Source organism: Bombina bombina, chromosome 5 (assembly GCF_027579735.1).
Source record: "Bombina bombina isolate aBomBom1 chromosome 5, aBomBom1.pri, whole genome shotgun sequence".
Taxonomy (NCBI): Eukaryota; Metazoa; Chordata; class Amphibia; order Anura; family Bombinatoridae; genus Bombina; species Bombina bombina.
Genome location: NC_069503.1, coordinates 835,761,942 through 835,778,832, shown reverse-complemented (window position 1 = coordinate 835,778,832; position 16,891 = coordinate 835,761,942). Strand labels below are relative to the sequence as shown.

General features: G+C 37.0%; 1 protein-coding gene across 1 annotated transcript in view; it reads right to left on the bottom strand.

The window, feature by feature from the left end:
* LOC128660877 (tyrosine-protein kinase Yes) overlaps positions 1-16,891 on the bottom strand; it is a 259,946-nt gene that overhangs the window by 33,169 nt on the left and 209,886 nt on the right. Inside the window, exon 8 of the mRNA XM_053714959.1 lies at positions 5,784-5,963. Coding sequence (XP_053570934.1) covers positions 5,784-5,963 — 180 coding nt within the window. The remainder of the gene's footprint in view (positions 1-5,783; positions 5,964-16,891) is intronic.

Sequence of the window (16,891 nt, the reverse complement as noted above, 5' to 3'; positions counted from 1 at the left end):
TTTGATACTTCTATCATTGCTAGGGAGCTTCTTGTCCCTCCCTGATGGTTGATGTAAGCTACAGTCGTGATGTTGTCCGACTGAAACCTGATGAACCCCCGAGTCTTTAACTGGGGCCAAGCTAGAAGGGCATTGAGAACTGCTCTCAATTCCAGAATGTTTATTGGCAGGAGACTTTCCTCCTGACTCCATTGTCCCTGAGCCTTCAGAGAATTCCAGACAGCGCCCCAACCTAGAAGGCTGGCGTCTGTTGTTACAATTGTCCAGTCCGGCCTGCTGAACGGCATCCCCTTGGACAGATGTGGCCGAGAAAGCCACCATAGAAGAGAGTTTCTGGTCTCTTGATCCAGATTCAGAGTGGGGGACAAATCTGAGTAATCCCCATTCCACTGACTCAGCATGCACAATTGCAGCGGTCTGAGATGTAGGCGTGCAAAGGGTACTATGTCCATTGCTGCTACCATTAAGCCGATCACCTCCATGCATTGAGCTACTGACGGGAGTTGAATGGAATGAAGGACACGGCATGCATTTAGAAGCTTTGTTAATCTGTCTTCTGTCAGATAAATCTTCATTTCTACAGAATCTATAAGAGTCCCCAAGAATGGAACTCTTGTGAGAGGAAACAGAGAACTCTTCTTTTCGTTCACTTTCCATCCATGCGACCTTAGAAATGCCAGAACTAACTCTGTATGAGACTTGGCAGTTTGAAAGCTTGAAGCTTGTATCAGAATGTCGTCTAGGTACGGAGCTACCGAAATTCCTCGCGGTCTCAGAACCGCTAGAAGGGCACCCAGAACCTTTGTGAAGATTCTTGGAGCCGTAGCCAATCCGAATGGAAGGGCTACAAACTGGTAATGCCTGTCTAAGAAGGCAAACCTTAGATACCGGTAATGATCTTTGTGAATCGGTATGTGAAGGTAAGCATCCTTTAAATCCACTGTGGTCATGTACTGACCCTTTTGGATCATGGGTAAGATTGTCCGAATAGTTTCCATTTTGAACGATGGAACTCTTAGGAATTTGTTTAGGATCTTTAAATCCAAGATTGGCCTGAAAGTTCCCTCTTTTTTGGGAACCACAAACAGGTTTGAGTAAAACCCTTGTCCTTGTTCCGACCGCGGAACCGGATGGATCACTCCCATTAATAATAGATCTTGTACACAGCGTAGAAACGCGTCTTTCTTTATTTGGTTTGTTGACAACCTTGACAGATGAAATCTCCCTCTTGGGGGAGATAATTTGAAGTCTAGAAGGTATCCCTGAGATATGATCTCTAGCGCCCAGGGATCCTGGACATCTCTTGCCCAAGCCTGGGCGAAGAGAGAGAGTCTGCCCCCCACTAGATCCGGTCCCGGATCGGGGGCCCACGGTTCATGCTGTCTTAGGGGCAGCAGCAGGTTTTCTGGTCTGCTTGCCCTTATTCCAGGACTGGTTAGGTTTCCAGCCTTGTCTGTAACGAGCAACAGCTCCTTCCTGTTTTGGTGCAGTGGAAGTTGATGCTGCACCTGCTTTGAAATTCCGAAAGGGACGAAAATTAGACTGTCTAGCCTTAGCTTTGGCTTTGTCTTGAGGTAGAGCGTGGCCCTTACCTCCTGTAATGTCAGCGATAATTTCTTTCAAACCGGGCCCAAATAAAGTTTGCCCCTTGAAAGGTATATTAAGTAATTTGGACTTAGAAGTTACATCAGCCGACCAGGATTTTAGCCACAGCGCCCTACGTGCCTGAATGGCGAATCCTGAATTCTTAGCCGTAAGTTTGGTTAAATGTACTACGGCCTCCGAAATGAATGAATTAGCTAGTTTAAGGACTCTAAGCCTGTCCGTAATGTCGTCCAGCGTAGCGGAACTAAGGTTCTCTTCCAGAGACTCAATCCAAAATGCTGCCGCAGCCGTAATCGGCGCGATGCATGCAAGGGGTTGCAATATAAAACCTTGTTGAACAAACATTTTCTTAAGGTAACCCTCTAATTTTTTATCCATAGGATCTGAAAAAGCACAGCTATCCTCCACCGGGATAGTGGTGCGCTTAGCTAAAGTAGAAACTGCTCCCTCCACCTTAGGGACCGTTTGCCATAAGTCCCGTGTGGTGGCGTCTATTGGAAACATCTTTCTAAATATAGGAGGGGGTGAGAACGGCACACCGGGTCTATCCCACTCCTTAGTAACAATTTCAGTTAATCTCTTAGGTATAGGAAAAACGTCAGTACTCGCCGGTACCGCAAAGTATTTATCCAACCTACACATTTTCTCTGGTATTGCAACAGTGTTACAATCGTTAAGAGCCGCTAAGACCTCCCCTAGTAATACACGGAGGTTTTCCAATTTAAATTTAAAATTTGAAATATCTGAATCCAATCTGCTTGGATCAGAACCGTCACCTACAGAATGAAGCTCTCCGTCCTCATGCTCTGCAAGCTGTGACGCAGTATCAGACATGGCCCTAGGATTATCAGCGCACTCTGTTCTCACCCCAGAGTGATCACGCTTGCCTCTTAGTTCTGGTAACTTAGCCAAAACTTCAGTCATAACAGTAGCCATATCTTGTAATGTTATCTGTAATGGCTGCCCAGATGTACTAGGCGCCATAATATCACGCACCTCCCGGGCGGGAGACGCAGGTACTGACACGTGAGGCGAGTTAGACGGCATAACTCTCCCCTCGCTGTTTGGTGAAATTTGTTCAATTTGTACAGATTGGCTTTTATTTAAAGTAGCATCAATACAGTTAGTACATAAATTTCTATTGGGCTCCACCTTGGCATTGGAACAAATGACACAGGTATCTTCCTCTGAATCAGACATGTTTAACACACTAGCAATAAACATGCAACTTGGTTACAATCTTATTTAACAAAAACGTACTGTGCCTCAAAGAAGCACTAAACGATTAAATGACAGTTGAAATAATGAACTGAAAAACAGTTATAGCATCACTCTTTAAAAACAACACAACTTGTTAGCAAAGGTTTGTTCCCATTAGTAAAGTAACACTAATTAAATTTTAAACATAAAAATCACAGAGCAACGTTTTAAAACACAGTCACTACATAAGTCTCACAGCTCTGCTGAGAGAATCTACCTCCCTTCAAAAGAAGTTTGAAGACCCCTGAGTTCTGTTAGAGATGAACCGGATCATGCAGAAAATACAAGAGTAACTGACTGGAAATTTTTGATGCGTAGCAAAGAGCGCCAAAAACGGCCCCTCCCCCTCACACACAGCAGTGAGAGAGAAACGAAACTGTCATAATCAAAACAAGCAAACTGCCAAGTGGAAAAATAATGCCCAAATATTTATTCACTCAGTACCTCAGAAATGCAAACGATTCTACATTCCAGCAAAAACGTTTAACATGAATTAAATACCTATTAAAAGGTTTAATGTACTTTTACAGAGTAATTCCGGTGAAATACCATCCCCAGAATACTGAAGTGTAGAGTATACATACATGTCATTATAACGGTATGGCAGGATTTTCTCATCAATTCCATTCAGAAAATAAAAACTGCTACATACCTCAATGCAGATTCAACTGCCCGCTGTCCCCTGATCTGAAGCTTTTACCTCCCTCAGATGGCCGAGAAACAGCAATATGATCTTAACTACTCCGGTTAAAATCATAAGAAAAACTCTGGTAGATTCTTCTTCAAACTCTGCCAGAGAAGTAATAACACGCTCCGGTGCTATTGTAAAATAACAAACTTTTGATTGAAGTTATAAAAACTAAGTATAATCACCATAGTCCTCTCACACCTCCTATCTAGTCTTTGGGTGCAAGAGAATGACTGGGGGTGACGTAGAGGGGAGGAGCTATATAGCAACTCTGCTGGGTGAATCCTCTTGCACTTCCTGTAGGGGAGCAGATAATATCCCAGAAGTAATGATGACCCGTGGACTGATCACACATAACAGAAGAAAATAATTTTATACAAAACCGTTACTGTCTCTTTAAATAATAAAGAAGCACACTTTATTACTGAAACGTCAGAAAAATATCAAAGAAAAATCCTATCTTTCTGAAATTTTCACCGTAGTGTCTTAAAGCTATGAAAATATTGCACAATAATTTTCAGACCAATTGACCCTTAAATGCCCAAACCGGAGCTAGTAACAGCAATTAACCGGTTAATACACTACAGTCCCCTGCCACAGTCTTATGGGTTAACCAAAAACGAAATAAACCTCTTAAAAGTCCTTTTCTAAGCCTCTTGACCTTCCACGTGAAGCTGCATGAACCTCCTGATGAAAGGCAACTGCGCAACTGAGGCGCAAAAATGAGGCCTCCTCCCTCTGCATTCCAGAGTGAAGGGGCCTTTCTGACAAATATAGGTGTCTAAACGGCTGCCAGGGGCAAAAAAACATACCCAAAAGTGTTTTAAATTTGAGAAAAAACACTTCAAAGTCACATAAGCATGATAAAAAATAAACGACTTAGCCCACAATAGTGTCAACCAGCAGAGAGCCCAAATTATAAGCCTTAATTCTGTTACTGAGTCTAAGAAAATAGCTTACCTATCCCAGAAGGGATAACTGACAGTCTTCTAGCATTACTTGATCTTGTTAGAAAAGTGACTGATCATACCTGAAGCAGATAAGCCTGCAAACTGTTCCCCCTTGAAAGTTCTCTGGTTTAACAGTCCTGCGTGGGAACAGCAATCGATTTTAGTTACTGGTGCAAAAATCATACTCCTCTTAAACAGAAATCTTCTTCATTTTCTGTTGCAGAGTAAATAGTACAAACCGGCACTATTTTAAAATAACAAACTCTTGATAGAAGAAATAAAAAAACTACAACTAACACCACATACTCTTTACCACCCCCGTGGAGATGCTACTTGTACAGAGCGGCAAAGAGAATGACTGGGGGGGCGGAGCTAGAGGGGGAGCTATATGGACAGCTCTGCTGTTGTGCTCTCTTTGCCACTTCCTGTAGGGAAGAGAATATCCCACAAGTAAGGATGAAGCCGTGGACTGGACACACCAATGTAGGAGAAACATCTTATTCTCCCTACTCTACCATAGTGAGGTACATCAGCAATCGGGGTTTAGATGGAAATGTTTGTGTATATATAGCTATAAAATAGTCAAACTGCAGTTCCTTAGTTTACGTTCAATCACATGGTACATTATAAGCCCAATTTTTTTTTTTTTAAATACGGTTAAATTTTTATAGGATTAGCACATTACAGAAATATTTTACAGTGTATTGGTTAAGCAGGTCCCCATATGGTGCTAGATACTTAGAATAGTTTTGCCTGAAAATTGGTATGAAGATATATTTGGGCTGAAAAAAAACAAACAAAGAATACACACACACAGTGTGTGTGTGTGTGTGTATGTGTGTATATATATATATATATATATATATATATATATATATATATATATATATATATATATATATATATATATATATACACACAATTGCTAAAAATTACTTTCTACACAGCTTAAGCAAAGTGAATTGAAATAATGTATTACTTGTGGAATAATCATTTTATTTTTGTAATACATCTCTTCATTATTAGTCACATATTATTCTATTACTTTATACACAGTTTATCTAAGTAAATATCTTATTTCCCTCTTGGTTTATAGTGACAGTACCAAATTACAAATATGAGAACATTATGAAAGGAATTATACCATTATTTCTAGTTTTTGGGCACAAGACTAGTATCAGAAATGTTCTTACAGAAGAATGATATGGGCATCTCATCAGCTCCGAGTGCTAATAATTAACATTTTGTGGCTAAGATTTTGTTTATAGTCTTCTCTTTACCTTTTGTCATAAATTCAGTAACAATATAGATTGGCTCTTCAGAAACAACAGCATACAGGGGCACTAATTTATCGTGCCTAAGTTTCTTCATAATTTGGGCCTCTTGCAAGAAGGCTTCAGGCATCATTGTTCCAGGCTTTAGTGTTTTAATAGCAACTTTTGTTGTTCCATTCCAAGTACCTAGGTTTAAATAAAGTAAACACAAAACATAAAAACACGGAGGACATGAAATGTAATATAAAACAATAATTAAAAAGTACACATACAGGCACTTCCTGTTTCATTTTAAACTTAAAGGGATATAAAACAGGCTGAGATTGGCGCATATCCTAAAAGGGCTAATTAAAAATAGTTTGCATAAAAAATGGTTTAAAAATTGCTGGCAAGTATTTTAAAATAATTTTCAAAAATAAGCTAAATTAATTACATAGCTAAACTGCCTTGAGCAGCCAACTCCATCCCCCCCCCCTTATCAGTATTTAGATACAGGCATTCATTGTATTTCAACTAATTTCACAGCTTCTAGGCATGCTCCAGCAGATAATCCCTATGCAGTTTTGTATTCTACCAAAACCAACAATAGATATGAATACAGCCATAAAATGAATTGTGTGGGGGGAGATAGAGCTTTACAATTCAGAAACTAAAAAGAAAGTGTTAATGGCGAGGCACTGCAGGTAAAGTAATTAAAGTACGTATTATATTTTCTTTATAACCCAACTTGTTTTATGTCCCTTTAAAACAGATTTTTCTTAAAGGGACATGAAAGTCAAAATGTAACTCATGATTCAGATAGAGCATGTCAATTTAAAACAATTAATAATTTCCCTTCTATTATTTTACTTTATAAATTTACTTTGTTCTCTTGGTAACCTGTGTTGAAAAGCATATGTACATATGCTCAGCAGTAGCAATGCGCTACTGTGAGCTAGCTGGTAATTGGTGGCTACATACATTTATCTCTTGTCATCAGATGTGTTTAGCTAGATCCCAGTAGTGTATTGCTGTTTTGGAGTTGACTTGAACTATGTGTTTAGCCTCTTTGTAGGGCTTAAGCACATAGTTATATACAAGCAATAGTGAAATAATAAAATGCTCTAACATATTAGTGCATTTTATTTTTTGCACTTTTATGTCACTTTTAAGAAAAAAAAAACTATTAACATATTGAATAGCTGCTGTGTATTAACCCCCTTGCACCAATCAGACGTAGATATACATTGTACCGCATAATGTATAGCTACAATTGACCTTCAGGAAGCTCCAGCGGTCTCGGATGTGAAGTGACAACAGAGACTTGCTCTTCCTGGGATGCTGCTTTCCATATGAATGCAGACAGCCTGATTGTTACAGACAGTGACACGAGATATTGTACTCAATTTCATTTAGTTCATATTGAATGGGAAGTATTTAAACATGTTGATATATCATTTTTTGGCCAGAAATAAAAAGTGAAGTAAACAAAAAAAAAAAAAAAAAACCTCTTACATTTTAATAGAAATAAATGCAGCATTATTGGTTGTGTACTTCATACTAACGTTCATTGGTTGACAGGTGCTCTCTGCTAATGACCACATTTAAATGTTGCTCTTTTATTGCAATGATAGGAACATTTTGCATATAATGTCTCTAAGAACATTAAATAACTGAATCACAGCCATTATGGAACAGCTGTAAATGTAATATCTACTCTGAGTTTAGCACAAGATTTGTGAGCCTGCTCTTTAGCACAGCATTTGATCCAGAATAACATTTTATAAAAGAGACTATATTATTGTCAAAAAATAGATAGATGGGTAAACTCATTTTATTGCCATTGATTGTATGCACTGAATAGAATATATGAAGAGGTGTAGCAATTATATGGCTGTACCCGTATGAGTGCATAACTTTATATGAGGTTACTTGCATAGTATTTATATACAGTACATGCACAGAGGAACCTGCAAAGGGCCTGTGACATCACAGATGAACCTTTATAGAGAGTTTATATCACTTGTCTTGTGAGTATATTAAATCTTAGCAGGAACAATTTCATGTTCAAATGTAAAGTTCATATTAAAATTAATTAATGCAGGGCCAATCTTAAAGGGACATTGAACCCAAATTTTTTCTTTCTTGATTCAGATAAAGCATGCAATTTTAAGCAACTTTCTAATTTACTCCTATTATCAAATTTTCTTTATTCTCTTGGTATCTTTATTTGAAAAGCAGCAATGTAAGTTTAGATGCCGGCCCATTTTTGGCTAAGAACCTAGGTTGTTCTTGCCAATTGGTGGATTCATTTATCCGACCAATAAACAAGTGCTGTCCAGGGCTGAACCAAAAAATAGCTTAGATTCCTTCTTTTTCAAATAAAGATAGCAAGCGAACGAAGAAAAATTGATAATAGGAGCAAATTAGAAAGTTGCTTAAAATTGCATGCTCTATCTGAATCACGAAAGAAAAAATAAAGGGCTTACTAAGTTAATGCAACTTATTGATGAGAGGTTTAATATAAGAACCTTTGAGAGCATTGCCAGTGAATTTGATCTCCCCAAGAAGAGTTTTTTTGCATACCTGCAGTTAAGTCATTTTATAAATAATAAATCTAAGTTAGGGAGCTGGTCGGAAGGTTTTGAAGAAATTGGAGATTATATTAATTTATATAATCAAGGAAAGCATTCAATTTCACTGTTATATAAAATTTTACTGGCAAAGCAAGGACAACTAAACTTCGAACAATATATAAGATATTGGTCAAAACATTTCTCAGAAATCAATTGTGATTACATTAAGAAAGGTATTAAATGGTTGACCGAAGCTCGTCCCCGTTCCTCCTGGCATGAATCCTTCCTAAAATTACTTAATAATGCTTATATCTCACCGAAAAGATTGGCATTATGGTCCCCAGAAAATACTGGAACATGTTATAAAAGTTCTATGCCTAAGGCAGACCTGATGCATTGTTTCTGGCTCTGCCCAAAAATAAGACAATTCTGGCATAAGGTCAATTTTGTTCTGAATACTTAGCCCTGGAACCTAGAACTATTTTTTTCCTAAACACGACAGCTCAGAATTATGATTTGATCAATACCATTATACTAATAGGTCGCAATCTAATACTAAGAAATTGGAAACAGACGAGACCACCACCCTTTAAGGTATTTTTAGAAGCGGTGAGACAACAGATTATGTTTGAACAACATAATATCCCAAACACACATAATAAATCAATTCAGCGTTTCTTCAATAAATGGGTAAAAATTATACAGACATACCCGCTCTCTATACAATATATCCTCACTAAAGCGTTTCATAAAACAGACTACTTTGAAGGTCTGATATTAAGAGAGCTATTTCCAGTATCCTGGTTTTGAAAAGTCTCGGACCCTAAAATACTTTCTTTTGGCGCGGTGGAGGAGGACGATTAGGGGGTACAATAGGGGTTCGCCTTTCTTCTCTTTTTTTTTTTTTTCTCTCTTTCTTTTCCTTTTATTTTTCTAGATTAATAGAAATTGTGCAGTATGAACAAAAGTTTCTATTTTTGTGGTAAACATCAGTGCAATGCAGTATTTTGTTTGCTCTTGTTTCGTCCCTACAATTTTTATTCAATGTTTGGTGTTAAAAAACATAATGCAGGGTACAGATGGAGAGTATAATTTGAGTAAATGTGTTATATTTTATTTTGTTTATATGACTGAAAAAACTTTACCCTGCGTGGTGCACAATGTGAGCAAATGAGCTCTGCTATATTTTTTGATACTGACGAAAAATTAAATAAACACGTTAAAAAAAAAAGAAGAAAAAAATTGGGTTCAGTGTCCCTTTAAGGTAGATGGACTAAATCTTAACAATACTTACTTACTGACTAAACAACCTTTCAGCCTGCTCCAGTCTTATATTTTTTGGTAAAACCAGACACAAACATCATAAACATACAGATTCTAGTGTTGGGTTCTGTTGATGTTGCAAAACACCTCTAAGCACTACTTGTGTTGTTATATGCTATAGTATCCCACACCACCCATGGTGAAAACTTCTTTCTTTGTTGAATGTGCCTTTAAACCATATATAACATTTAAAACCTTGCCCTTGATGACCTATAAAATAAAAAAATAGCTTTCAACAATTCTTCAGAAATAAATATCCTAGCATTATATAAAATGTATAAAGAAAGCTTTCCTGATCTGTATGAAAAGCATGTTGTAAGTCAAAGGAAGGAACTCTGCAACAGTTCTGTTAGCACCTTGTCTTTATCAAGCACTAATTATGGTGCATCTGCTGTCAGCTGTGCCACACTTCAAGCTGTTGCTCTTGCTTGAAAACCATCTTCAGCCTGAGTTTACGTCAAGAGTATTTTTTAAATAGAAATAATTTCAAAGCATTTAAAATAAAATACAAACATTATGTAGCATAAACCAACAACTATTTGCTGAATTGATTCTAGAAACTATCCAAGATAAATATGAACAATTCATTTCCTAGCAGGGCCTCCATCAGGGGGTGACAGAGGTGACTACTGTCAGGGGCCCAATGGGCCAGGGGGGCCCCATGAGGCAAGAACTAAAAAAAAAAAAAAATGTTGGCAGACACCATTGGGTTCTACAGTAGAGTGCTAATTGAGCATGGGAAATGTTATTACAAGGAGTAAAGTATTAGCATTTGAGAGCATTTCCGAGTGTGCACTAAACCACTATGCACAGTGTGAGACAGACTTGGCACTTTGTTTGTACAGTGTGTGCCTGAGTCAAACGGCAGATCACTTTCATTTGCAGAGGACGTAGGACTTACTTAGCAAATATTTTTTATTTCTTTGTGCAATTTCGGATTGTAACTTCAGTGTGGTAGTAGTTGTATGGTGGGGCCAGGGGTCCATAAAAACACTTTTTTTTTTTAGCAGCAGTGTATTTATGATTATTTGACAATGCTGTAGAAATTCTATATTTAAAACCATGCAGAAATGTTTCCTCCTCAATACACAAATGTTAGGTTCCCATTTAGCAGATATGCATTTTTATATATATATATATATATATATATATATATATATATATATATATATATATATATATATAAAACTATAACATTCCAGTTTACTGCCCCGTTATGAAAGGACTTTCCAGATGCAAGGAGGCATTTTATGTAAGATTTTTACATCTTCATAAAATGCTATACTCTCAGACTAAGCTTGCTCAGTGTTTGAAATGAGACAGGTTAACTTAAAACTGTTCAGTTTACACTACAGCTGACTTAATTTTGAAATACATACCAACAAGCCTAAATCCTGCATTTAACCAGATCTAATGGTATGAGTACCACAACTTATGGTTCCACCAAGACCATATAGAGTACAGCATTTTCAAGTACAGTTGACAGATGGGAACATTTGTACACTACATTTGAAGTGGTGCTCTTGGTTGGGGAAAAAAAACAAACATATATCAACCTTTTAAAAGTACTTTTCTTCATCTAGCCATCTACCTAGATTATTATTGTACAATTTTGAATTCACAGAATTATTTTTGTTTGCACATTTACAAATATGATTCTTTAAAAAGTAATCTCTTCATTTCTGCATTTTTTATCATGCATGTCACACACTGTTGATTTAGGGGATGCAAGGTGCATAAATGCTTCCTCCTGTGAGTGTTTCTGTGGGTGTCTGTGTTTATGTCTTTGCGCTTTGGTTTGTGTCTCTATGAGTGTGTATGTATTTTTGTGAGGATGGGTGTGTATGTCTTTGAGCTTTTTCTATGGGTGTCTCTGTGAGGGGGTGTGTATGTTTGTCTTTGTGTATTTTCTATGGATGCCTCTGTAAGGGTGGGTGTGTATGTCCGTTTTCTGTGGATGTCTCTGTGAGGGTGTGTCTGTGTTTGTATGTATGCCTGTGTTTTCTGTAGATGTTTCTGTGAGGGTGTGTGTTTTCTGTGGGTGTCTCTGTGAGTGTGTGTGTATGTCGTTGTGTGTTTTCTGTGGATGCCTCAGTGAGGGTGTGTGTATGTCTTTCTGTGTTTTATGTGGTTGTCTCTTCGTGTGTGTATGTCTTTGTGTGTTTTCTGTGGATGTCTCTGTTTGTGTGTTTGTCTTTGTGTGTTTTCTAAAGTCTGTCTCTTTCGGTGTTTCCTTGGGTGTATGTGTCCATTGTCTGTTCCTTTTTAGGACATTTTTACCTTACTACTGATTATTCACATCTTTCTACAGACTTCGAGACTAATGAGACCTTTCCGGAAGTCACCTAATCCACCATTTAACCTTTAAATTATTGTTTAGGCAGTTCAGGGTCCTTCCTTTCAACCACTGCATGCTGTTGTCATCATTTAGTTTGCATCTTCCTTTACAAAAAGATAATCCGAACTCCATATTTTGTTTTCTAAATCTTTTTTTTTTTTTTTACAAAACTGTAGTTTACCTCATTACTTGTCAGGTCAATGTAAACAAGTGCTGAGTGTCTGTTTGGGTGTCTGTGTCTGTTTCTTTGCGTGTCTGCTAGAGTGTCTATATGTGAAAGTGTGTGTTTCAGTGTATGAGTGTGTCTGTGTGTTTGTATGTTTCTACCTTTACAACATTTCCAAGTTTAAATAGACACTTAAGAATAAAGTGCATATATACGTTTTAGTCACTTAGTCAAAAATTGCACATGTCAAAGAGGGGGGGGGGCTGATCAATTTATTTTGATAGGGTTATTAGATTATGAGTAATTTGTTTTTATTTTTGATAACTTTGTTTATTTTTTGTAATTTAGAAAATTGTATTTTAATAAATTTTATTTATTTTATTGTAAAGTTAGTTTTTAGTGTAAGGCAGGTTAGGTTTTATTTTACAGGTAACTTTATATTTATTTTAACTAGATAGCTAGTAAATAGTTAATAACTATTTAATAACTAGTCTACCTAGTTAAAATAAATACAAACTTACCTGTGAAATAAAAAATAAAACCTAAGATAGCTACAATATAACTATTAGTAATATTGTAGCTAGCTTAGGTTTTATTGTATAGGTATTTAGTTGTAAATAGGAATTATTTAGGTAATAATTGTATGTTTTATTTAGATTTATTTTAATTATATTTAAGTTTGGGGGTGTTAGGGTTAGACTTAGGCTTAGGGTTACATTAGGGTTAGGGGTTAATATATTTATGTAGTGATGTGGAAGGCAGGAGGTTTAGGGGTTAATAACTTATTTTAGTATATTTCGTTGTGGGGGGCTTGCGGTTTAGTGGTCAATAGGTTTATTAAAGCGGCGGTGTGGGCGGACGGCAGATTAGGGGTTAATATTTAAATAGTGATTGCGATGTGGGAGGGTGGCAGTTTAGGGGTTAATAGGTTTATTATAGTGGCGACGATGTCGGGGAGCGGCGGGATATGGGTTAATAATTTTATTTTAGTGTTTGCAATGCGGGGGGGGCCCTCGGTTTAGGGGTTAATCGGTAGTTTATAGGTGTTAGTGTACTTTGTAACACTTTAGTTATGAGTTTTATACTACAGCTTTGTAACGTAAAACTCATAACTACTGACTTTAGATGGCAGAACAGATCTTGTCAGTATAGAGAGTGTACCGCTCACTTTTTGGCCTCCCAGGCAAACTCTTAATACCGATGCTATGGGAGTCCCATTGAAAAAGGACTTTTTTTTTAAAGTGCTGTACTGAAGTTGCGTGACGGCCAAAAAGGTGTGCGGGACACCTATACCTACAAGACTTGCAATAGCAGCGTTAGGGAAAAAGCAGTGTTATGAAGCATAATGATGCTTTTTCACTCATAATGCAAAACTTGTAATCTAGCTGAATGAAAATAAAAAAGCCCCCCCAAATAAAAACACCCCCTAATCTAAACTTAACTACTAATAGCCCTTAAAAGTTTCTTTTGTAGGACATTGCCCTAAGTTTATTATAGTGGTGACGATGTCGGGGAGGGGCAGAATAGGGGTCAATAAATTTATTATAGTGTTTGCGATGCGGGAAGGTCTCGGTTTAGGGGTTAATAGGTAGTTTATGGGTGTTAGTGTACTTTTTAACACTTTAGTTATGAGTTTTATGCTACAGCTTTGTAACGTAAAACTCACAAACTACTGACTATAGATGGAGGTACGGATCTTGTCAGTATAGGGTGTACCGCTCACTTTATGGCCTCCCAGGCAAACTCATAATATCGGCGCTATGGGAGTCCCATTGAAAAAGGTACTGACGTTAGGAGATGGACAAAAAGGTGTGCTGTACACCTATACCTACAAGACTTATAATAGCAGCATTAAGGAAAAAGCAGCATTATGGGCAATAACGTTGCTTTTCACTCATAATGCCAAACTCGTAATCTAGCTTATAGTGTTTATCACTATATTAGAAATATATATACATTTCAGTGTACTCTGTACAGTATCAAGTTTTTCTACAATTTACACCTCACCCAAGTGAATACATTTGATCTGAACATCATTTTAACGCTTTTTCCTGACTGATGACATGTTTGGTCGTTGTAATAAGGCTACTGCCAACTCCTAAACTGCTCTTTCGTTTTGGCATTCTGATAACCATAGAGAATGGCTGGAAGGCATTCCTTGTGTGAACATAACATGTCTTGTTGCTTCTTTAAGACTGAAAAAGAAACTTTATTTACTGATCAAAATCTAATACTGATTTTTATTTTGATCTGTTTCTCTACATCTATGTATCTAATGTCAAAAGTCTTCACCAAAAGACCATGGTTATTGGTAGTGAGACTATCATGCTCTTGAGTTCTTTCTTTGATTAACAGTCACCTTTTAGTATAATTTCCAGTACAATTATCACACTTTAAAGAGTTTATAGAAAACATAATTTATGCTTAACCGATACATTAATTTCTTTCATGGTGGTGAGAGTCCATGATCCATTATTAATTTCTTTCATGGTGGTGAGAGAGTCCATGATTCATTACTCATTACCACTAGGAGGCAGAAAAGATTCCCTAAGAACTCTATAAAACCCCTCTCAGCTCACAGGTACCTCAGTCTAACGTATAGACGAACAAAATGATGTAGGAAAAAGGAGTACAATACAAAAAAGAAAAAAAAAAGGAGTAGGGAAAAGAAATGTGCTAAAAAAAGGGAAAAAACCCAACCCTGAACAAAACAGGGTGGGGTCTCACCACCATGAGAGTCCATGATACATTAGTCCTGGGAATAAATACCTAAGCTGTGGAGTCCACGAGTAATAACAGAAAAGCGTGGGATCTAGAAAACATTTTTTTTCACTGAATAAATAAATCCACTACTCCAAAAGAGCCCCAAAAAGGCAATAAAAAGTTGACAGGTAAAAACAAATTAACTTGAAAAAGCTACCTGAGCTACCAGAAGAAAAAAAAAACTGTGACCCAAAGGAACTAAAGCATGATAAAACATAACCAAATGAAGAGATCACTCTTCCAGGAGGAAAAAACTGAAGACTGGGAAAAAAACAAAAAAAAACTCAGTCCTAGAATAAGAACAGCAGAAATAATTTCCTACCCAGGAAATAATTTTAAATACTATCCTCATAAGTAGGGAACTGCAACTTCCCCCTTATAATAGACATCAGCTACAATCATAACATAAACCAATCAGATTATATTAAAAAAGGCCAACCCTGAAAGGATCAAAACTGCTTATGCCCTTCTGAGACCCCCAGATGCCCCCAACCATTGTGTCTGTAAAATTACAAATCAAGAAGCATGAACAAAGAGAAGCCCTCAACATAAAGAGCTAATAGGTTAGCCACTAAGACAGAAATAGACTTGTTCTGAAAAGCAAATGGATCCACAGAGACAGAACCCTGTATCATTGTAAAGGATATAAAGCTAAAGAAGATTTGTATAAGGGTGAGTAGACTAAACAACCACCAAGGCCACAAACATAAGACCTGTCAGCTCCATGCAAAGAACAACTGAAGGTTCTACAAGACAAAACCCTAGCTTCACCGTCTAAGTCCCAGAAAAGAAACCCTTATCTGAGAAACTAAGACTGTTTGGAAGAATTTTTTTTCCAACCAATGTTGTTGAAGAAACAACAACAGTCTGTAGGAAACCAATACTGCTTGGACCAAGATATCATCCTGGCCAAGAAATACTTCAATACCCTGAAAAATTGATTACAGATCAAAAGAGGGTACCAGATAAAAAAGAACAAACTGCAAATCTCAGAAACTAAAAGATGCTCCTAGAAATAAGAACATAAAGGTATGCATTTTTAAAACAAATGAGGACATAACTGACCTGACAGAATAGTCCGAAGAGTTTCCATTTCATCAGTAGGAACTAAAGAAACTTGTTCAAGGTTTCTAGGTCAAAAAAGATCCAAAATTTCCCCCTACTTCTTAGAACAACAAATATATTGGAGTTCCCATCTACTGGAGACTTACAGGGAACCTAGAAACATAGGAAAGAAACCTTCCCTTGGGAGGACTTGATCTGAAACCTAAATAAATATCCTTGAAACTATAATAATAACCCAAAGAACTAGAGCAGACTGAAAATAAGCTTCCTGAAAAAAAAAATAACCTACCCCCTCAGATTTTTCACTCCTATTACAAGTTGAAAGTAAAAGTGATTGCTTGAGCGCAATTGAGGTTAACGAGCGTCGGTTTAGCGCGTCCTCAGAGGTTAATGGTTTGGCAAAACAAAAAAAGTGTCACAAAACACATCAAAAATACATTACAAAGTACACTTACACTCATAACAACATCTAACAACATACATATATAGACATACATTGGAGCCCTTTGCAGTCAAGTAGATGACAACATGAAACATCTATGCTGTGTATTTAGCAGAATATGTTCTCTCTCTCTCTCTCTCATTTTAATCAATATCTCAATTAACACAAGAACAATATCCAAAATTTTGACAAAACTGAGTTTTATAGAACATTTGTTTAGCTCATTACATGAAATTAAGGTTAATAATATAGCTAAGATTACAAAATCTTCAGGTTTACTCGAAGTAGGTGATGCACAAATGAATACACCCCACAACAAAAAACGACTACATCTAGTATTTTGTATGACCTCCATGATTTGTAAGGCAGCACCAAGTCTTCTAGGTATGGAATGAACAATTTGGCGACATATTGCAACATCTATCATTTTTCCATGCTTCAAGAACGACCTCTTTTAGAGCC